The sequence below is a fragment of the Eptatretus burgeri genome, chromosome 7, assembly GCF_056783735.1.
Source record: "Eptatretus burgeri isolate ZD-2024b chromosome 7, Ebu_testis_v1, whole genome shotgun sequence".
NCBI lineage: Eukaryota > Metazoa > Chordata > Myxini > Myxiniformes > Myxinidae > Eptatretus > Eptatretus burgeri.
In genome coordinates, this window is record NC_140967.1 from 79,547,374 (window position 1) to 79,572,171 (window position 24,798).

The window sequence follows — 24,798 nt, forward strand, 5'->3', positions numbered from 1 at the left end:
GATAGAGATAGAGATAGAGATAGAGATAGAGATAGAGATAGAGATAGAGATAGAGATAGAGATAGAGATAGAGATAGAGATAGAGATAGAGATAGACATAGACAGAGAGACAGAGACAGAGACAGAGACAGAGAGAGACAGAGAGAGACAGAGAGAGACAGAGAGAGACAGAGACAGAGAGAGACAGAGACAGAGACAGAGACAGAGACTAAGAGAGAGAGAGAGCGAGAGAGTGAGAGAGAGAGAGAGAGAGAGAGAGAGAGAGAGAGAGAGAGAGAGAGAGAGAGAGAGAGAGAGAGAGAGAGAGAGAGACAACATGGAACAATGTCTACTCGACACATCAGCCTTCTAAAATAAAAGGGTACCAAAGTGTTTTTTTTTTTTTAAGCACTTTTTACTTTTATACAATAATAGTCAAAGTATAATTCAGGATGCCAAAGCTAAATGCCATACACAGTACTGTATTGATTGTTCATCGTCGACTCTTGTCCCTTGTTTTGGAAATCCATGTTTAAAGTACACCGATATGTAATACTGCACATGGAAAAGCTCCTCTATGAGCCTCAGATCACTATAAAAAAAATAAAACAGCAATCTGGAGAGCGCATACCTCCGCCAGACTGAACAGTTTATGTTTTGTATCCCACTGATAGGCTGGATCTGCATCCGTAACTTAAGCAACATCTCATCTGATTATTCTTGTCACCTACCCAACTCATCCACCGAGTTTTGTCATAACTCGTCCACAACTTTTTGAGATATCATGAAGTATCGTTTTTGGCCCAATCTCTCAATCGCGAAGAATCACTTAAAAAAATTATAGTATCCAAATCTGGATTCGGATCTGCACCAAAATCTAATCAGTTTGTCCTTATCACACACTGAACCTGTCCACAACTTTTTGAGATATCTTGTACACAAAAAGACAGACAGGGGTGAAAACATAACCTCTTCACTTTCGGTGGCGGAGGAAATTCATTCAATTGGGAGGAATGTTCGTCCGAAGATGCAAATAAACCTAAGAATAAACCCAATATCTAATCCGAAGATGAAAATAAACCCACATTACAATTTTCCCAATTTATCTTCAGCCTCATCACCAGAAACAGCTCCCACTTGCCAATGATAACTTCACTTTTAAATGTGATGGACAGGTATCTTAATCAGCATTCTGTGCTTCAAGTTCTCTCTCAGAGTTTGCTGCTCCATGTTTTTTTTCTTTCCAAAAGTGAAAGGGAGCTTCACATGAATGTGTAAATGTGTTGGTGCCTCTCTGGTGTGATGATGCCACAGTAATGAGTTGAGCACCCTATTTGTGCAACACCAGAAATTGTTCAAAGGGATAGGAACGATCAGAGCAGGGTTGAGAGATGAGCACCTCGAACTTTAAAAAGTACCCCCTTTGGCTAGCATCCCCAAGTACAAGCCTGGTGTTGGCTAAATGGTTAGGGTGGTGGGCTTTGGATCATAGGGTCCCGAGTTCAAATCCCGCTGAGCTGTTGAAACAATACTAGGTGGGGTTAACTCGGCCTGTCATCCTTCCAAGGTCGGCAAAATGAGTGTCAGCTTGCTGGTCTCCTGTGTCGGAGTGGCGACCCATCCAGGATTGTGCCCAATAGCCAAGGAGACTGCTTCGGCAGCACCAACACTCTGCACAGAGTATGGTCCCAATCTCCTCCTCTTCCTCCCAAGTAGCCTCTTCTCACCCAATTTCTACTCCTTGGCTTCTCATGCTGACCGTTGAAACGAAATGCAGAGGTGTGAAAGGCAGGTCCCCATCACCTTAAAACCAGTCTGCTCCAGGGAGGTGGATCTTGACTGCCGAGGTGAAGGCTACTTACCCAGGAAGAAGAAATTCGGATTTTACCAGCTGACCGTGGGAAGTATCACCACTCACCATATAGTGACTTTCAATGGCCTCACCATTTTCAGTCTCATGGGGTGAGGTACTGGGTACCTCTTTTTGCTGCAGGGAAGGGTGGGGTACGGACTGACTTTGGGGGGGGGGGTGGTACTTGGGTGGCTACACAGGCTTGTCTTCCTCAGAGTGCCACCCATAAAGAAAATTTTTTTAAGCATAGGACTGCAAGAGTCCACCGAAGGATCAGATTTTTTTGGGTCACATTAAAACATCAGGATAAGTTGGAAACCAGAAATAACTGTTTATTTGGAAAATATATCTTGTGATAAAGTCCCAGTCATTAAAGACCAAAAGTTCCCCTCAATCTTGCAAAGACCGCGATCAACAGGCCAACAGCAGAAGTCACCTCTTCCCCCAACCACCCTCCCCCAATCCCCTGGCAGCAAGAGCTTTATATTCCACATCAAATTTAATGATTCAGAGGACAAAGATAAAAGCACCTCCACCCGCTACCCAAAATCCACATTTTTATCCATTAACAACCGATAACAACACGCCATTGATAATGTAATTCTTAAACTAAGTTGTTGGAGAACAACCAGCAACCAACATTGTTCATGAGCAAGAAGAACCGACTCCATGACTACACATTTTGTTCGTTCACATTTATTAACACAGCAAGCGATGGTGTGCCTGTGTGCAGAAACACGCAAACCCGCACTTCTCACATCCAATGTATGGCGGAAGCACGTACACTTTGGTAAGATCGGGGAAAAAAAAAACAGGGAGAAGAAACAAGATGGGTTAACATGGAACATCGTCTAGCAACTAAGGTACTGGCCGTAAAATGTTCCGTGTGAAAATAGCAACCAATACTCCAAGTTATTTTAATTTCTCCAAAAATAAAAAAACATCAACCAAAGTGGTCCAATATTTCTGGATGAGATACAGTTCCTTCAAGGGTAAAACAGGCTATGGCGATATTCAGTGGCATTTTTTGATTAGGCACCAAGACTGCTGGCACGCAGTCATTTACATACAAACTATAACCCCTCTACCCACCCTCCAAATGTCCAGATACAGGGTGTCCATAAAGTCCTTGTGTAGCTTTTAACTTTTGGTAAACAAAAGTGAAACAATCCATAAATGGTGGACGAAAGCATAATTTGTAAAGTTTTCACTCAACACGGTTGTTAGGCGACAACATAACTGCCATCTTTCGTAATATCGAACTTTACAACTTGTTGAAACCATTCTCCAGTTGCTCCTGAGTAATTTGATGCATTGCATTTGTGATCGTCATCCTAAATTCATGTAAACAAATGTGGTTTTGATTCGTCAACAACAGTTCGATGGGGACAGGTCAAGTGAACGAGGTGGCCAAGCAATTGGTCCACATCTCCCGATCCACTTGTTTGGGAAGACATCATTCAAGAACCATCACACATTCGGAGCATGGTTTAAGGGAGCCCAGTACAAAGTGATATGTGAAAGATTTATTCTTTGTCGTTCTGGAACAAATACATTCTACAACATTTCAAAGTAACGTTTACCATTGTTTGTTACTTCTTCCAAAAAAAGGAAAGGACCAATGATGCGTGACTCCCTCAGAGAACACCAGGCATTGCTTTTTGTTGAATCAAAATTATGAATTGTGGATTTAAAAATAACAACATTAATAACATTTACAAAAACAAAAATTGTGAATTATGCTTTTGTATGCCATTTACTCATACAGTTTGTTTCTATCATGCGTACATCAAACATTTTAAAAGTTCAGTTGCACAAGGACTTTTATGTACACCCTGTATACATCATATATATATATATATATATATATATATATATATATATATATATATATATATACATATATATATATGTACATACACATACACATATAATTAACACCTCCCACACACCTTTAGCCGAAGATGCTGCATAAAGCAACCCAAGAAGGCCTACACAAGGTAAGCGCTTTGCTGTTTCAAACCCTTCCCAGAGTTCCTCCACAGCTATAAAGATGTTCACACATAGTACACACATGAGAATCCCAACGCTACACACCCCCTCAGCTACCGGACGGGTTTCCTCGCCTATTGGCGAATCATCAGTGATAGCACAGACAGCAATGCATACCAATGAGGCTCCCAAGCACGTACCACGTGCAAATGTAAAAAGCAGTCAATACTTAAATAATAAAGACCCACCCACATCTCTCACCTGTGAATGGAGGGAATAGCCAATCAGCTCTCACCTCATGAACTAAACCCAGGTGGCTAGGATTATATAAATAATTAGTCTTTATAGCTGTGGAGGAACTCTGGGAAGGGTTTGAAACAGCAAAGCACTTACCTTGTGTTGGCTTTTCTTGGGTTGCTTTTTACAGCAGTTTCAGCTAGAGGAGGGTGGGAAGTATTAATTATTTATATAATTTTAGCCACTTGGGTTTTGTTGATTAGGTGAGAGCTGATTGGCTCTTCCCTCCATTCACAGGTGAGAGATGTGGGTGGGTCGTTATTCTTCATATTTGTATATGTATATATATATATATATATATATATATATATATATATATATATATATATATATATATATATATATATATATATATATTCCAATTCCCCCTCTACTCATTATTAATTCCTCCCCACCATCTTTTCTTCTGTTTTATTGTTCCTTCTTCCCTCAATCATAACCATCCACCCATCTATCTCTATCTCTCCTTCATACGTGGATGGCCTCTCATGCTGTGCTTCTCTAGCCTCCTCAGAAGCTGCATGATGGGAACAAAAAAATCACAATCCCATAGTGATTACTTTAATATCATTCAAAAAACTCACATCTGTTGGTCAGAATTCCATAAAGGAACCCCATTTTTTTCTCTGATGATGACTATTTTTCAATCAAAAAAATACAGGAAAACAAATTAAAAGGTTCATATTACAACACATAAATAAGTGGCATGAAAGTGTATAAAAAAAAATCTACCCTGCTTTTGAGTAGAGAGAACATTAGAATTCAGTTAAAGGAAATAAATCGCTTGTTTTAATAAAAGTAAACATTTAAAATGGTTACAAAGTGCACAAAACCAAAGATGGATGACAAGCATGGAAGCGCTTCCTGGTGTGTGTGTGTGTGTGTGTGTGTGTGTGTGTGTGTGTGTGTGTGTGTGTGTGTGTGTGTGTGTGTGCGTGTGTGTGTGCGTGCGCATGTCATTGATTGTTATTTTCATATGGGGGTTTCAGAAGGTGGGACAGTGCCCTCCTGGGTGTCAAAGTATCCATCTCCGTTCACAAGTGTGTGTGTGTGTGTGTGTGTGTGTGTGTGTGTGTGTGTGTGTGTGTGTGTGTGTGTGTGTGTGTGTGTGCGTGTGCGTGCGCATGTCATTGATTGTTATTTTCATATGGGGGTTTCAGAAGGTGGGACAGTGCCCTCCTGGGTGTCAAAGTATCCATCTCTGTTCACAAGTGTGTGTGTGTGTGTGTGTGTGTGTGTGTGTGTGTGTGTGTGTGTGTGTGTGTGTGTGTGTGTGTGTGTGTGTGTGTGCGCGTGTGTGCGCATGTCATTGGTTGTTATTTTCATATGGGGGTTTCAGAAGGTGGGACAGTGCCCTCCTGGGTGTCAAAGTATCCATCTCCGTTCACAAGTGTGTGTGTGTGTATGTGTGTGTGTGTGTGTGTGTGTGTGTGTGTGTGCTCATTTGAAGCAAACACTCAATCTTGTGGGTAGTCAGCAGTTATTCCTTTGCAAGGAGAATTCAATTCTTCCTGTTGTACCAACAATGACTGTTGTACCCAAAGAGTCTCAATCTCCAATTTATTGCCATAATCACTGATTATATTGACTGAAAATGGCTGTGGGGCGACTTTTCACCCACTCTGTATGATCCAGTGGTAAAGTCTACATTTCACAAGTTGGCATTAATTGCAGGTTCATTTGTTAAAGTTCTTAACTTACAATAGGTTTTACATTATTTGTGCCCTTTTCAAGAAGCTTTAAGAAATTAAAACAACATTAATCATATACTGTAGATTGTAAGTAAACTTCTTGAATCGAGGTGATTCTGTTGAGGTCTCTCTTCTTTAATTGAGAGAAATTGAGGCGACTTGGAGAGGTATTACTCGCACCCCCAAATTATGGTAGCAAGGGTATCGCAAATACTGTACTCCCGAGATAAGGCAAAACACAACAGAATCCACGATACTTCGTTCAATGTTCGGAATTTAAAGTTGGATGCAATGATGGTCAGGTGGAGAAAATTAACATCTACTTTGTAGGTGCAAATGAGAGGAGCAGGTCTGTTGCTGTACTTTGGTCCCACTTGTCAGAAACATTCGGGCAAGCTCAATGATCAGCTTTCATACCTGCATTAGCCGTGCACCTTACGGGAGCATACATTGCCGATGCTCGCTTGTGTGCGTCAACATGCCAAATGGCAAAGAGCTTCTGATGGAGACAACACTGGACATGGCAATACTGTACCAGAAGCCAACACCATTTCAAGGCAGACTACACAGGTGAATAAACGGCTGCTCTGGACAAACGATTGCGCAAAACAACGATGGCTTTTGTTTGGCAAAGCTGGCTGGACAAAGCGTGAGTGCAATCAATCTTTTTTTTTTTTGTGCTCTTTTTTTTTTTTTTTAGAAATCCTTGAAAGGCTCCAAGTCCTTCTCAGAAAGCGGTGGTGGTAGCTTCTTGGGATCTTCATTGGGGTACGTCTCAAAGTTCGACGTGTCTCCATCATGAACAACATGCGGCTCAATAGGAGGCTAAAAAAAAAAAAAAGTATCAAAACAGTGGAACTCTGATAACAACTCGCAACGGAAATGAAAATAGAATTGGATGACCAAAGAAAATATAATGAATCAAATGGGACAGAGGGGCACTTGCAGGTCTTACCGTCAACTTTCGGTCCAGCACCAAGCTCCAATCAATATTCTTGAACCAAACGTGCTTCTTCACATCCTCGACCCCATTCTGCCAGGAGCAAAGATGAATGTAGGGAAATGGAAGGAGATTGCAGTTATCATAAGTAGGCATAGTTATTACTCACAGCTTCAGCTGGCATTGTATAAATCACCGAGGATTGAATTTTCAAACGTTTGGTTTGGATTACTTATGAACTTAAATCTTCTCCTCGTTCCACCTAAGAAAGCAGTTGCTGACTCGACTTGCACAGAAACCGCCATGCAAGTTTTCTTAGTGAGAGCCATCGTCGCACATTGAAAACCAACGCTCGACTCGAGTGCTACAACATGTGAATTTGTTTTCTTTTGAAACAGATTGTTTCACTCGTGCGGAAGCCTCGTGGTAAAAACACTGGACTAGTATCATAGAGGATGTTCACATCTGGATGAAGCAGAAAGATTAATGATTCGGTTTTAAAGTTGATAGAACCTCACAGCTCGGTCTCAGAAGAATTGGCAAGTCATTACCTTATGACAGTAAAATAATAATCTTGCAAGCTCATTTAAGGGAGGATGAGCTGTCACTTCATTGATGAGTTTGATCAAAAGACAGCATGTTGCACTTAAAAGCACATTGTGTCTCTCTGTGGGTCTCAATGTGGATGTAAAATGAAGTGAAACATGCCAAAAAAGGATCTTTGATAACATGTATCGACTGTTGTTGTTGTTGTTGTTGTTGTCATAGTGGTTGTGGCTATTCTCATTGTTGTTTTTTGTGTGCTCCTTCCATGTACGACTCCATGCTTTTGTATTGCTTCAAGAAGTATTACTATATGTAAATTTTGTCTGCTCTCATGTCCATCACGCCTTATTCTAAAGAGTTCCGACTGTCAGACCATTGGAAATGCCACAATAAAACTCAACGTCCTGCTTCTTCTTCGTCTTTAATCATGGAAACGGCTTTTAAAACAGGTGTATCCTCGTGATTAAATGGACACACATTTTTGTTGCAAATAAATCGATTATTAGCTTTCCAATGCAACCATATTTTATTATTCTGCAACAGCAGGAATCCTATACACACACACACACACACACACACACACACACACACACACACACACACACACACACACACACACACACACACACACACACACACACACACACACACACACACACACACACACACACACACACACACACACACACACACACACACACACACACACACACACACACACACACACGACGGAGTAATGAAGCCACCTATGACATAATCATCAAAAAAAATTATTGTACTTGCTAATGTGCAAAGTTTGAATATTTTCCATGGAGCGGTTTCGGAGATATCGAGGTCCAAAGTTTTTCCTTTTTCCCAACATGCCAAACATAGAAAATTAGCATGGACGGACGGACAGACAGATGGACAACCCGAAAACATAATGCCTCTGGTGACTGTCAGCGGAGGCATAAAAAGAGAAAGAAAGAAAGAAAGAAAGAAAAAAAAAAGAAAGAAAGAAAGAGAGAAAGAGAAAACCTCAAATAACCCCTTTTATTACAAAATAAACAAGAGCTCAAGTGAGCACAATATACGCCCGAACAAGAAGGTATATACAGAACTGTGCTACTACATGGAAAACAGCATCCTGGTTGCCATGGCAACCACTTTAGATGACGAACGTATGTCACGACACACCGTCTCCACAGTCTGTACCAATGTACCAAATATGACACGTGAAAGTTGAAAACTTTGGGAGTTAGAGTGCGGACAGGAACGGACGGACGGACGGTATCACATAATACGCCCCAATATATATATATATATATATATATATATATATATATATATATATATATATATATATATATATATATATATATATATATATATATATATATATATATATATATCGGGTGTATAATAAAAAGTACATGCTTTAAATAATTCCAAAAATGTATACCGATAAACACTACAATTTCACCATGACGACAATCCATCCCTAAAATAATGTAAAAAACAACACACATTTCACACATTAATGTGTACTTCATTCCCCACACATTTGCACAAAATACCATCAGTGCACCACACCTCTTTAAACACATTAAAATTGATTAAAAACACCAATGTGATAGGCATGTTCTAATTTCATACGTGCAGATATCATCTTTTTAAACCAGTGGTTCTTAACCTTTTTACCACCATGGCCCCTCTAGTAGTTGGTCGTTGCCTCCACGCCGCCCCCCCCTCACATCCTCAACCAAATTATTAAAAATCCCTCCTGAATTAAAAGGAAAAACTGAAAAAACGTGTTTTTAGTCTTTTTATTGAACAAAGAATTCTGTATAAGCAACACTCATATACACAGCATATTTAATGAGATACTTGACATTGCTTCTTTGCGACCAGATCCTGAATGCGTGGTCGAATGCCAGAGAGAGCACAATGCAAGTCCCTTCAACGTTCGGCTTGTTTCTGTACTTGAACTTGACAGCAACGAGCGTGGAAAATGCAGCTTCACAAAGATACGTTGATTCAAACATTGTCAGAATCCGAAGAGCTTGATGTGAGATCGAAGGGTAAACAGGAAGGTACATGACCTAGAACATCTCCAGATCCAGTTTTTTGAAGTCTTCTTCAGTCGAGGAGTTGAACTTTAACTCAAGAAACTCCTCTTGCACTTCGTCTGAAATATCACCGACTTCACATTGAATGGGTTCCTAATGAATTTCCAGGATTCGCGCTGCTCATCTATATCCGGAAAGTATCTGATGAATTCTGCTTTCAATTCAGTCAGATGAGTAATTAATTATTTGTTTCTTTAACTCAGAATCAAGGTAACTGCGAATGAGAGCAGAATCCAAGTTAGCAAAACTGGCTGTGTTTCCATCCTGAATTCGACATTTCCAGAGGTCGAGTTTGGCCATGAAGGCTCGAATGACGTCATGGTGCATGATTATATTGATGTTTTTCCCTTGGAGTTTGAGGTTGATGGCATTCCGCACTTCAAAGATGTCCACCAGGTAAGCTGGAGATAGCAAAAATCCTTCAGACTGGAACTTGTCATGGAGATATGCTTTCTGCTGCGAATCTAGAAATGTTTCCACTTCTTTTCGTAGTACATAAAGCCGTCCAAGCATGTTTCCCTTCGAAAGCCATCGTACGTTTGTGTGGAAAAGCAAGGCTTGATGTTCAGAATCCATATCCACACACAGCTGTTTGAAGAGATGACTGGTTAAGGCTCCAGCTTTGATGAAGTTGACTACCTTGATAGCCAGGTTCATGACATCCCTCATTTCAGCAGGTAGAGTTCTGGATGCTAAGGCTTCACGATGAAGGATGCAGTGCGTACCGAGAGCAGATGGACTTTTCTCTTTCACTCTTGTTATGAAACCAGATTGCAAACCAAGCATGGCCGGAGCTCCATCGGTACACACCCCTATCAGCGAGTCCCATGAAAGTTGATTTTCCTGGAAGAAGTTTGATACCACTTGAAAAATATCTGTTGCTGTTGTTTCACTTTCCATGGGATGGCAGAAGAGCATTTCCTCTTTTACACTATTGCCTGACATGAAACGAGCATACATCAGTAGCTGAGAACACTGAGCAACATCAGTCGTTTTGTCCAACTGGATGGCAAATACAGGAGAAGCTCTTACTTGGTCGAGAACTTGATCTTTGATGTCTTGAGACATTTCATCGATCCTTCCCTCGACAGTATTGTTTGATAGAGAGAGTTGGGAAAGCTTGTTTGCACTATCCTTCCCCAGAACGAGTTCTGCTGCACGCAGTACACTTGGTTTCATGAGAGTCTCTCCGATGTTCTGGCTATTTTTGCTCTTTGCAATCAACATGGCGATCTCATAGGAATCCTCCACAACCTTTGAAGTCTGTTGCCAAAATGCTCCACTGCTGTCCATCTTAGCTTGCTTCAAGGACTGCCCTTTGGTTTCAAAGAATGCCTTGGGTTTGGCAGCCACTGCAAGATGCATTGTCTTCAAGCGGCGTTCCAAGCGCGTGGGCCACATGCCATCATTGCTCAGAATGTTGTAGCATATTACGCACTGGGGTACCTCTGTGTCACCCTTGTGGAGGGACACAAATCCAAATCGAATATATTCGTCAAGATACTTCTGCTTTTTGCACTCATTACGAATGATTTAGTTTGAAATGGGTACTGCAAATCTGTGAATTTTTTTTTAATATTGATATTAATATAAAATGTAAAGTTTAATATTAAATTCAAATAAATGTTAAATTTTAAAAACGATTTCAATTCAGAAAATAGTAAGTTTTGTAGCGAATTGAAAACGAAAATTATTAAAGGCGATACTTTTGTTTCTTTAATGTTCATCATGAAATTATGCAAACACTTGTTAAGAGAATTCCAAAAATAATTATAGAAATTCCGACTTTTTTCTCTGGGCTCGCGTCCCCTCTGGAAATTACTCACGCCCCCCCCTAGAGGGGCGTGCCCCCCAGGTTAAGAGCCAATGCTTTAAACCAAAAAAGTGCACTTTCATTATGGACTACACACAAAGAAAACTACACATTACGCTCCAAACCACAGTGAGAAATGCTCATGCAGGTAGGTGTACTGCTTATGCGCATATATCATGTTCTTTTTATAAAGACTCCTTCCATACAGGGGTGTACCTCAAGTATTCGGAACCCAGGGTGAACCCTTCCTTTGGCACTTCTCCCCCCCTCCCCAAGATGAGTAATAAAAAAAAACAAACCATATATCATGTTTGCAAATAAAATTTCAAGCATATTACACAACTACACCTGTAATAAGGAAATTGGAAATAAGAAAAATGCAGGACATTAAAAATTCAGCAAACAGGTAATACTGCTTGGCATTGATCCTTACTATAATTCACGGACCTATGTTTGTGGGTTTGTTTGTTTGTTTGTTTGTCGAGTTACTACTGCTACAGTTGTGGGCCGATTACATCCATACTAGCTACAGAGGATCAGCATGACCCCAATTATTTTATTGGGGTGTTTTAATATTTGTCGGTGGTCTTGGGGTGGGGGGGTTGAGGGGGTGGGGGATGCAAATTCTCCATGTAAATGTGTATCATGTTGCGCCACCTCCGGGGGGGGGGGGGAGGGAGGTTATTACAAGTCTCCACCATTTACAGTTCAGTATTCCTGTCCCCACGTTTTCCAGTGCAGTGAAGGTGTTTTGAATCAAAAGCAGTCGGTATGTTTTTGCTTCGTGCACATAACCCAGGTGATTTTTTTTTTTTTTTTTTACATACAGAGCTATCACTTGCCTATACACTGAAGAATTTTCAAAAAGGTAACAGAAAATCCAGTGTCAAGGAACACCCGGCGATTGCACGACGTCATTTCTTTGGTGGGTTTTCCTGCCCATTAAACATTTAATGGAGGAGATTAATTTTTAGCGGCCTGATGGAACTCAACCAAGTGCACAGAATGACAACTGTATGATTGGCTGAGTACAAGAAAAGTGCAAAAGACTATGAATCAAATTTGTACACAAACACAAAGACAGCAAAGCAAGCCAGTAAAGGTATCCCTCACCCACCTTGCAAAAACTTTTCAAAGACAGGTGCGAAAAGAAGATGTCCCACATAACACCCAAACAGCAACAAATACAGCCCCAATGATTGCAAAAAAGACAAAATAAAATATAAAGTGAACTACCAACAAATATACACCAGCAAGTGGAGGAACAATAAAAGAGCATGGATATATATATATATATATATATATATATATATATATATATATATATATATATATATATATATATATATATATATATATATTGTTGTGGTTACCAAATTCGCAAACCACCATTCAGGCCCCTTAGGTGAGGTATCTCGGTAAGTACATGTGTAGTTAGGCCCAAACCCGTTGTCTAGTGGGAATACATGTCATTTATGCGTGCTGCGACTCTTCAGGATAGCCGTTTTTCTTTTACTATCTTTATTTTGGACCAACCGCCATGATTACCACCACAATCACAACATCAACCACCAACCACAACGCCGCTTCACCACAACCGCCACGACCTTCCCGTCACACCTCGCAACCGTAGCATCGCCACCGTTCTTGCCCCGCTGTGGGTACCGGTGTTGGACTCGTGCAGGGCGCGCGTCGAACAGCGTGTACAAAATCACGGATTTTGTGCTTCAAAAACGGATCAAAAACGACACACGCCCACTTTTTGCCGTCCAATCGGTGAGCGAGGGGCGAATTGGCCCCGCCCCCAGGGCGATCGATATATGCAAATTTATGGATCAAAAAGCCTTCACGCCCACTTTTTCTCGGGCCAATGGGGAGCGAGGTGAAAGGTCGAAGGGAGGGGGTCAAAGATGAGAGGGCGAAGTTACGGGGCGGATAAAAGGACCGTGTTCGTCAGTCGGAGAGTCGAGAGTAGGAGAGTGGGAGAGTCGAGCGGCGGAGAGGAGGAGAGTCGGAGAGTCAGAGTCGAGAGGCGGAGAGTAGGAGAGTAGGAGAGTCGGAAACAGAGAGTCAAGACTTCGCGGGCGGTGGAGCTGCTCGTCGTGTGCGTTGGAGTCGGAACGGAGGGGACGGAGCTGTGGAAAGGCGGCGACACCAGACGAGGGGGTGCTCGCGTCGTGCAGGGAGCTGCACCCCTGGGAGGCCGACAGCGCGACCTGGCCGAGGTGGAGACGCTCGTCGCGGGATAATAAAGATCCTCTATACCCCGAGCATCAGCAACCCCCTCCTGTTTCCCCCCGCGCTGAGATAGTGCGACCAAGGGGGCCCCTTTCCCACCCCCTACCAGACACTGTCCGCGAGGCCCGCGGAGTTGAGGCGCCATCGCCGCTCCGCGTCTCATCACCAGACGGGTAGGCGCGACCCGGTCTCGGCCTCAGGCCCGCCTCATCCTTGAGGGTATTCTTTTCCTTGGTTTTGGGTATGTGTTGTCGGCGCCGTCTGTGAAGTAGAATTGTATAAGTGTTGCCGTGTGCTCGGTAGTCGGTATTAGCTCTGCATTGTGTCTTCGCTTTTGCATTTGCTTTTTGTGTAAATTGAATTGTGTTTTTCTTTCCTGTGTGCTTTTGGTGGAATTGAATATGTGTGCTTTCCGTTCGGCGCGAATAAATGTGCTTTGTGTTGAACTGTTTCCCGCTTCGCTTCGTCATTTCTCCCATTGAATCCTCATCTTGCTTCACGTAAAGGGTTGGTAGTGGGCTGAATACGCCCGATAATTAATCGAACCGTCGAGGTCGACGAATAACACCGCTCGGTTATCCCGATAGTACGGAACGGGTCGCTTAAGTGGCCCGTGTCCGAAGTCGACCTGCGGCGAGGTGCGATCGCCCGGTCTACCCTCCGTGTGGGTACTTAGGTAGGTCGAATTTGGCGAGCAACCCTATCCCACGCGGGGGCTGATTGGCTCGATCGCGGTGAGACCGAAAGGTCCACCCGTGACTGGTTCCCGGCGTTAGTCCGAGAGGGTCACGACTGGATTGTCCGTCCGGTGGGCGACGTGCCGCGATTCGAGTTACGTGGCCGTCAGCACGCCGGCGGGCGCGAATCCGCAACAATATATATATATATATATATATATATATATATATATATATATATATATATATATATATATATATATATATATATATATATATAAACACATACATACATACATATGTAAAGAGTTGAAAGATTGGGAATAGAAGGCTCATTTGAATGGTGAAGAAGAGGTCAGCTCAACTGGGATGGAGAACAAATCATTATAAATGACCCAAACAAGGGACACTGCACAAATGGCTCAAAGAAAATGGTGGGATTGAGACAATCGGACAGGTGTAGGTTCTGCAAGGTCGAAACAGAAAGCATGAGCCACCTCCTTTCGGGATGTAAAAAAAACTCACATCATAACAGCTGCACACGCAAAGGCACAACAGCGTATGTGGAGTCATCTACTGGCACATCTGCACAAATATTAATATTCCAGTTTTCAGAAAAGTTTTGGAAATATGAAGCAAAAGCGATAATTGAAAAAAAAGGACATAATGCTCATGTACGACCTGATGATCCCATCGAGCGTGGACACAGAAAACAAAGCATTGCTACCAGGTATAGTCCTAACGGTGCGTCCAGAAAGTATTCACACCCCTTGACTTTTTCACATTTTGTTATGTTCGAGTCTGAATTTAAAATTGATTTAATTAAAAAATTTTGTCACTGATCTACACAAAAAAACCCCCATAATGACAAAGTGAAAACATGTTTATCGAAATTTCTACAAATTAATTAAAAATGAAAACCTGAAAAGTCATGCATCAATATGTATTGAATCCCCTGAGTCAATACTTTGTCGAAGCACATTTGGCAGCGATTACAGCTTCGAGTCTTTTGGGATATGTCTGTATCAGCTTTGAACATCTGGATTTGGGGATTTTCTCCCATTCTTCCTTGCAGATTTGCTCAAGCTCTGTCAAGTTGGATGAGGAGCGTCTGTGAACAGCAATCTTCAAGCCTTTCCAGATTCTCAATGGGATTCAAGCCTGGGCTTTGGCTGGGCCACCTAAGGACTTTCACGTTCTTGTTCTGAAGCCATTCCAGTGTTGCTTTGGCTGTATGTTTGGGGTCATTGTCCTATTGGAACGTAAATCTTCACCGCAGCCTCAGGTCTTTTGCACTCTGAAAAAGGTTCTCCTCAAGAATTTGCCTGTATTTGGCTCCAATAATTGTTCCCTCTATCCCAGTGTTTCTCAACCGTGGTTCCCCGGAACCCGAGGGTTCCGCAAGAGGTTGCTAGGGGTTCCGCGAGAAACAGTAATAAATAGGCTAATGTATTTTTGAGTAGTTTTTGTTTGATTTAATATTCGTAATTTTACTATACACGTACGGCATATTGTTGGAAACTCCTTGGTTATTATAATAGAGGCTTCAACCTCTTATATTATTTACAATTATAACAACCATAGGGAATGTATTTAACGATGTCTATATGGCGCCAGTGTGAAACCGCCCTCACTGGTTCGTGGACGTCCTGTACGCGGCGGATTCGTGTATCATTGAGTGACTGACTCAAGTACGGGACGCATGCACGGTGTCCATCTATCTTCTCTGTACTTCCTAGCGCGAACACACACACACACACACACACACACACACACACACACACACACACACACACACACACACACACACACACTCTCTCTCTCTCTCTCTCTCTCTCTCTCTCTCTCTCTCTCTCTCTCTCTCTCTCTCTCTCTCTCTCTCTAGGTTAGTTCTTCTGTTTACCTTCATTGCTTCAGCTTTATTTGTTTAAGTTTTGTTGATCAAGTTACATGAGGTGTTTATTTTTTTTGATTTAAAAAAGTTTTTTTTTTGTGAATTAAAACCTCGGTGTGAGGTCTCATAAACGAGCAGTATGTTTTTTTTTCTTTGCCAATAATTTGACAAAAAGGGGGTCATTTTTTTCCTTAAACCTGGTATCCGAAAAAATATATTATATTTACCACGTGAACTCCGATAAAAATATAAAAGAGCTAGATATTAATAATGGTATATAATAATTTTTATGCAGGGATTCCCTGAGACATGAAAACTATTTCAAGGGTTCCACAAGGGTAAAAAGGTTGAGAAACGCTGCTCTATCCTGCCAAGTCTTCCAGTCCCTGCTGCTGAAAAACATCCCCATAGCATGATGCTGCCAGCACCATGCTTCACGGTAGGGATGGCGTTAGATGGGTGATGAGCTGTGCTTGGTTTCTGAAAGACGTAGCACTTTGCATTCAGGCCAAATAGCAATTTTTGTATCATCAGACTGCAGAATCTTTTGCCCCATGCTCTCAGTCTTTCACGTTCCTTCTGGCAACTCTCCCATAAAGCCTAGATTTGTGAAGTGCTGAAGAGATTGTTGTCCTTTTGGCAGGTTCTCTCACCTCAGCCAAGGAACTCTGTAGTTCTGTCAGAGTGGCCATTGGGTTCTTGGTCACCTCCCTGACCAAGGTCCTTCTTGTCCGGTTGCTCAGTTTGGTCGGACGGTCAGCTCTAGCAAGAGTCTGTGTCATTCCATATTCCTTCCATTTCCATAATGATGGAGCTCACTGTGCTCTTGGAAAACTTCAACCCTCTAGAAATTGTTTTATTCCCTTCTCCAGATCTTTGTCTCCTCACAATTTTACCTTGGAGTTCTACGGACAGTTCCTTGGACTTCATGGTTAGATTTTCTGCTCCGACGTGCACTGTCAATTGTGGGACCTTATCTAGAAAGGTGTGTTTCTTTCCAAGGCATGTCTAATCAATTTAATTGGCCACAGGTGGACTCCAATCAAGTTGTGGAGACATCTCAAGGATGATCAAAGGATATTAGATGCACCTGAGCTCAATTTGGTGTGTCAAAGCAAAGGGGTTGAATACTTATTGATGCAAGACATTTCAGATTTTCATTATTAAATAATTTGTAAAAATTTCTAAAAACGTGTTTGGACTTTGCCATTGTGGGGTATTTTGTGTGGATCGGTGACAAATTGTTTTAATTTAATCCATTTTAAATTCAGGCTGTGACACAACAAAATGTGACAAAAGTCAAGCAAGCGGTGTGAATACATTCTGAGGACACCAAGTACAAAAATTAAAAATGGCATTGCTAATTGAGGGGTCAGTTCCCAGAGATTTTGGCCAAAACAATGAAGAAATAAAAAAAAAAAAGTCCAAATCCCAGGATCTCGAAAATGAAATGAAAAGATCTTGGAAGCTAAAGAGCACCAAAATTGTCCCAGTGATAATTGGAGCAACAGGAAGGATGAAGAAGAACCTCATGGGGATCTTAAAAACCATCCCTGGGAATATTACTACAAACAAACTGCAGTTGGAAGCTGTCCGGGGTTCAGTGGCGATCCTGAAAAGAGCCCTCAGAACAAAACTGAGAATAAGAAAACTTCACAAATTGGTCCATGAATTGTGACCCTTTAACTGAAAACAGAGGTGAATACTTCAAAACATGGGAGGGCTCCATTCCACCTTCTGAAACCCACATATGCAAATAACAACCAATGACACACACACACACACACACACACACACACACACACACACACACACACACACACACACACACACACACACACACACACACACACACACACACACACACACACACACACACACACACACACACACACTTTTTAGATTTTTTTTTTTTTTTTAGCAAATTTGGAGTTTCAGGCTCAAATCCAGCTCTGAGAACCTCACTGAACAAAGAAAAGAAAAGACTAATACAACAAATGTCAGGGAATCGGAACAACGTACCTTCATGTTGCCTAGCCTTCTGTCACGGTTAATCACCAAAAGCTTCCGAATAATATCCCTAAAAAAGGAAATAAGATAAAAATTTCACATATCAGTTAGGTGTGGAATTAATAAGGTGGCAAACAGCAGAATGTTAAAATACGCAATGGCTGCATTTTGCCAAAAATGTATAACAAACATTGTTCGACTCCCCACAAGTAGTGCACACTTATTGTGAAAAAAAAAATCACAAACTGTACGACATATAAAAAAAAATAGTTTTCCTCCCCCCAACTCTCCCCCTTCCCCCTCCTCAGTGACCGGGTTCGCGTTGGTTCGTCGACCTCATGTGGTAATCGAAAGGTCAAAACCACCTTCTACTTTCTCTCCCTCTCTAAACTTTCTAATTTCCTCAGGGAATGATGCCGATGGTTCGTATAATGTTCGTATTTTGTTCGTATAATGAAGATTGTATAAGATTAGGATTGGGGTATCTCTGCACTGTGTCTTGTGTTTGTAAATAATTGTTTTTCTTTTGCTGCACCTCACCAGTCCTTGCTTTCATTGCTGTATGGATCGTTTGTATTAAACCCATTGCATATTGTACACATACCTTTCATCGCCCTTGCTAAAAATAAATTCCTTGTTATTGTAATGTACCTAGTTTGTCGTGTCTTTTCCTCCATTGGTCTAGCAGAGTCCGCACGTAGTGTTAGCCGGGAAGTTCTACCCCACATGATTTCCTCTGTAAACCAGTGTGTACTTGGCAGCTCCGCTCGGCTGCACCTGATCAGGTAATATTAAGAGAAGTATGCATCGAGGGTATGAGCCCCCCTTGATATTGTCGTCCAAAGGTAAGGTAACCATGCGAAGTGGTGACACCCTGCCAGGATTGGCGGTACCAATTGGCCTTGGTGGTTGATTAGCAACCCGCTGAGCCACGGAGTTATCTGTGGCTGGTGGCCTCAGGACCGGGTGTTTGGGAGGAACTTGAGTGCTTCCCCTCATGGTGAACCTCGGACCCCAGGCTGGACCCAATATCATACGAAAAATCGGTTTTAGCCCCATCTCTCAATGGTGAAGAATCAATTTAAAAATTCTCGGATCTGGATCTGAATCTTTGCCAAAATCGAATCAATTCATTCTGGTCACATATGCAACCTTTGCACCAAATGTCGTCCAATTCCGTCAACTTTTTGAGATATCCTGCTCACAGACAAACAGACAAACAAGTAGACATGGGTGAAAACATAACCTCTGTCCACCTTTGGTGGCAGAGGTAATAATTGGGGAGGTGAGGGGGGAGGAGCGCCACCCACTTCGTACAAATAAACAAATACAGGTCGATGAAACTTTGACCAACCACTCTAAAATTAAATGGCTGCCATCCTCCCCAATTTCTGGAGATGTTTTGGGAAAGAAGAGCAGCATGCTGGTGTCCGCAAGCTCACTCACATGGTGTACTCAGTGAGGTGGAGGATACATTTAGACTATATTTAATGCGTGAAAAAAACAAAATCACAAAGGGGTTGTGAAGAAGATTGTTTTTTGTCACTAACAATGGGCAAGTATAATGAAAAAGGGGAAAAAGAAATGCAGAACAAACTTTAACCAGTTACTTTTGATTTTTTTGCAAAGCAGGGTTGCAGACCATGTCAAAACGCATGTTTTGCCGTCACAAATTTCTTTGGTTTCACTGAATTGGGGATAAAATTATGAAGAAACATCTTTCATGATCTGAATTCAGAACGTACCAAAGAATTTGACCAATCTTGCAAACCAATTTTTGGCTTCCTGGCCAACATAATTGCTATTCCATCTTGTTCTTGTCACACCAGCCTCAGCAACTATCCACATTCATGGTATTTACTTTGAGCAAAGATGTCATTTTTGAAACACAGTCATCTCGATTTCAGCCCATTTGACCAATGCAGACTACAACAAGAACAAGTCTGAAGACGACGATGGTGCACGAGCGTTATTTGACGATGTAGATCGTTTCAGAAGTCAAGGATGGGACAATGTGATAATGTTTGACCAAGTTATAAAAATGATCAACATGATGTGGTACGAGTGACAGGTTATTTGCTGCAAAATGTCGAAAACCTGGTTTCGTTCAACAACTTTCAAAATTTGACCTTTGCATAACCTTTAAAGGTTACAAAACAATGTTGTGGACATTAAAATAAGGAAACAGGATACGTGCTCCAGCTTATTGGAGTTAGTTCGTCGAAGAAGGTCGAAAACCCGGTTCGATTCCGACAACTTTGAAAATTTGACCTTTGTGGCCATTAAAGGTTGAAGGTCAAAGATTATGAGTTTTGGTGCAAAACTTCCTCTGGAACATTCCAGGAACAATATAACGTCATATAGGCTATATGGCATTTCGCACTCCTCGGATTATCCATACTTTGATGAAATCAGCGTAAAAACAAACTTGAAGGGGGCGCCACGGGCAAGGTGTTCGAGATAGAGCAAAATGGTTTCAAGACTTTAGGTGGGGAATGACCTCAAGATTATGCGTAAAAAATATTGTCATCCTAGCTCTCAAAATTTGGGCGGTCGTATGATTTTTATGTCAAAATTCGCAATTTTCTAAGTTTTTGACCTAGTGACCTTGACCTTGGGACGAAAATTAAAAATCGGACAACGACAAGTTTTAGATAATTCATTTTGTTATTCAAATACCGAAGAACCCATTCCATTCAGTCAATTCCCAAGAAGATAGATTTTTAATCCGACTACCCCCTAAAAATGGCTATTTTTGGGCGTGGCTCCATCCACAATGGGCGTAGCCACGCCCTCATCCAGGAAAACACAACGAGACATTGATATCGAACACATAACTAAGTTTCATCAAGATCGGATCAAAGTCCACTGAGTTATGCTCTGGACAGACAGACACACAGACAGACAGACACAACGAATATAGTGGTCACTTTGGCTGGCGCTCGTGAACCAAAAAGAGCAATCAGAGATTGCAGACCCTCGCCAGGACCTCTTTTGAGTGGTGTATTTTTATAGGTTTTAGGGTAAATCGATATGGCTGCCAAATCATGTGACCTATGATATAATTTGTGTGAACCTTTTGTTCCTCATGGACAGGCAGTCATACATGTAAAGTTTTGCCTCAATTTGTTCAGCCACTTCAGAGAAGATTTTTGAAGGTAATATTTAAAAAAACAATATGGCTGCTGAATCACGTGACCGATGACGTCATGATTTTTTTTTTCTGTGGACCATTTTATCCATAAATATCCCTCAAAAATTTTCATACTGATCGGATGTGGCATTCTACATATGCAATTATGACGTCATAACAAAGGCACCAATGACATCATAAAAAAATCACACTCATTCCCCATGAGGAGTACTTGCTTTGTACCAAGTTTCAATTTTTTCCTTGGTGCGGTTTCAGAGATAGAGGTCCAAAGTTTTTCCATGTTTCCAATATGGCTGCCACACCACGTGACCGATGACATCATAGTTATCATTAAAACATACTACATCAGTACTCGCACCAATGGTGAAAATTTAGTCTCAATCCGACAAGCGGTTGCAGAGAAAAATATGAAAGTTCTGTGCGGACAAACAAACAGACAGACAAGCAGACAAAAAAATAAAACAATGTCACCTGCCGGGTGACCCGTATCTTGCCAAAAGGTGACCACGTGTGACTTCGTTAAGGTCACACTGAGGTGAACAGAGCTGCTATCCACCAGGAGCGACTCCTTGAGGAATATCTGCCTACGAGAGATTCCGATGAGAATCGTTCTACAGAGTAACCATGAAAAATATGTGTTTGCCTCATAACGTCACCAAATGACGTCATAATGTCTCAAGCTTCACATATCGAGAAAGCACTCATCGAGGTGTTCAATTTGAGGTACTACACGATATGGTTCCTAAAACTTGAAAATTTGACCTTGGGGTCAAATATGTTTGACCTTTGGTGCTAACCATGAAGGTCAAGGCCAATTGCCACCAAAAATTAATCAGCTGAGCGCCAGACCATGAACTATATTCCCATGAAGTTTGAAGACGATTCGATCAAAATTACTCAAAAAATAAGGGTTTCATCGACTCCCCTAATTTGCGACAAAGTGACCTTGACCTTTGACCTTGACCTTCAAAATTTTATGCGCTGAAAGGGACCTCTATAGGCCTCTGATATGCGAAGTTACAAAAATTTCCAATGATAACTGTGCTCTGCAGAATTTTTTATACGTGATTACAGACAAACAAACAACAACAAAAAAAATATACAAGCTGACTAACATATCTTGCAAAAACTTCGTTTTGGCAACATAATGAAAAATCGTGCTTAGCACGACACTTGGCGAATTAGTTGACCTTTCCGTGTGGTGGTCCAAGCTGTAATGTCATGGAATGTGTGGTGTTTATTTGTTCGTACATTCATAAAATGACGCGACATCAAAAATAACAATTATCAGGCACACGTTGTCATGGTACCATCACAAATAACAATTATCAGGCGCGCGTTGTCATGGTAACGTCACAATAGCAATTATCAGGCACACGTTGTCATGGAAACAGAAGCAGATTGAAAATTTTCACAACTCATTTAAAGCAACCATGTGACATTCAACAACTTATCATCGGTGCTTGTTGCCTTCATTCTGATCGTAGAAAATATTTGAAAATACCGAGGAACATTGCTTTTCAACCAGCTTTACGATCCCGTTATCAGGTTTGAAATATGTCGTAAAACAAAAATATGTATTTTTTGTGTTTTTCATGTTTTGGGTGACCCTGACCTTGATCTTGGGTCAATTTCGATCAAACTTTGTACACAAGTTAATACTACATGCATAAATAGACAGTCTAAGTTTCAATATAATAAGTGCAAAACTGTTTGAGAAATAGCCATGTGTAATTCACAAAATTCCCCATTGGTTTATAATGGGTGATAATATAAAGTGATGCAGAATCCAGATCCTGATATTGAACATCACCAAAAGTCACATATCTTTTTGCAATGTGGATTTCTATCAGCTGTTAAAACTTCATCCAAATCGGTTAAGAATTGTGACCTGTAGAACGAATAGAATTTTTTTTTTAAATCACGCCAATAGCGTGATTTAAATAGCGTGATTTAAATAGCGTGACTAACACGCATTTTAAAACATTTAGATATTCCATTGAAGTTTGTTTTGGCGTCAACAGGAAGTCGCTACCACTTCCGGTTACTGAGTTATGTTCAAAAGCTTGTTTTCACCTTTTTTTGACGTAACGTCGTGACGTTAAGTGCGATTATGACGTGATTTGATCCCAGACTATTTCAGCAAGATTGGCTACCACGTGTTAAAATTTGAGAACGATTGCTTCAGTAGTTTCGGCTGCACGTGAGCGTAAATGTTAAAAAAAATGACGTCAATAGGCAAAACTTTGATGTCATACGCTTGCGAAAACTATGCGTAATTTGTAATAAGATGCATTTAGTAATCATTTAGATATTTGAATGAAGTTTAATTTGGCATCAACAGGAAGTCGCTACGCCTTCCGGTCACTGAGTTATGTCCAAAAATGTGTTTTCACGTTGTGTGACGTCACATCGCGACGTTTAGTCCGATTAAGACGGGGTTTGGACGCGGACCGTCTCAGGTGGATTGCCTATCAGGTGTAAAAAATTAAGAACGACTGGTCCAGCCGTTTGGGCTGCAGACAACCGGACAAACAAACAAACAAACAAATGGAACAGACCAACATACTTGACAAAATCGAAGATTTCGCCAAGTATCAAATGGACCCGAATGCAATACTCTCTCCTCTGTCGAGGGTAAACATACATCACAATTTGACATGTTTGCAACGACACTGTGTGAATGAAGTGTCTTATGTCTGCGAAATCAGTACAAATCTAGGCTCAGGAAGGAGCTAAACAACAGCAAGAAGCAGATTCACAGAGGATCAAAGGGGACCAGGAAGACAAAAGCAATCATTTTACACAATTATGGCATAAAGAAAAAGGAGTGGGGGCGGTGTAGGAGCTCAGTGGGAGAAGCGGAGAGCCGAGGTGGGACATTGTGGAGGAGAGGGGAGAGGGAGCATGAGGTGATGATGGACAGCGCTCTTGAAAGACTGCAGGGAACGTCACGAGACAACATAGTGTGTTGGTTCTACAAATGAGAAAGTAGAGGCATGAAGGAATGGAGATGAGGATTCGGCTTCAAATTGTGGAGGGTAACCAGGTATGGCATTCAGGGGAGAATGTTTGCAACCTGGACTGGCTGTGGGGGGGGGGGGGACAGTGGGATGGTAGGAGCGAGACCAGAAACGAGATAACTGATAACGGACAGTCCACCAACTTGCCAGCAGTGGACTAGAAGCAGGCCTTGTTACTTGACCAACTGCCAAGAGATGCGTATAATGGGGAGTGCAATGGACTCTATAGCCTTTTGGACAGCAAGACAGGAAGCAGTTACACCAGCACAGAGTAGGGACCCATACTCCACTATACCTCAACTGAATGCCATAGCTACTCGTTAGAATGAACTCCAAGTGGTCAGAATAGGCTTAATTTGTTGAAAATACTGAGCCATTTTCCAGTCCTCGGGGCATCATCCATTCAAGATCAGTTGTGACAGATTGTGAGGTCTTGGAGCTCCAGAGAATGCGCGTCTTGCAGGGGCACAAGAGCAAACTCGCGGGTTGGAAAGCAGATCACGTAAAGGCAAAGACGAAGTACATGGGACATTATATACACAAGTTCCCTCACAAGGAACTTCAATGCAGGAGGCCATTAGGCC

The 24,798-nt window shown here is 41.6% G+C and overlaps 1 protein-coding gene across 2 annotated transcripts in view; it reads right to left on the reverse strand.

Annotated features, from left to right (window-relative positions):
* Positions 1-2,511: 2,511 nt before the first annotated feature.
* The window catches only part of PRKX (protein kinase cAMP-dependent X-linked catalytic subunit), a 109,595-nt gene continuing 87,308 nt past the window's right edge, over positions 2,512-24,798 (reverse strand). For both annotated transcript variants that reach the window (XM_085889174.1, XM_085889173.1), the window contains exons 7-9: positions 18,050-18,107; positions 6,767-6,844; positions 2,512-6,636 (exon numbers count right to left, since the gene is read on the reverse strand). In XM_085889174.1, coding sequence (XP_085745300.1) covers positions 6,508-6,636; positions 6,767-6,844; positions 18,050-18,107 — 265 coding nt within the window. In that variant the 3' untranslated portion in view covers positions 2,512-6,507. The remainder of the gene's footprint in view (positions 6,637-6,766; positions 6,845-18,049; positions 18,108-24,798) is intronic.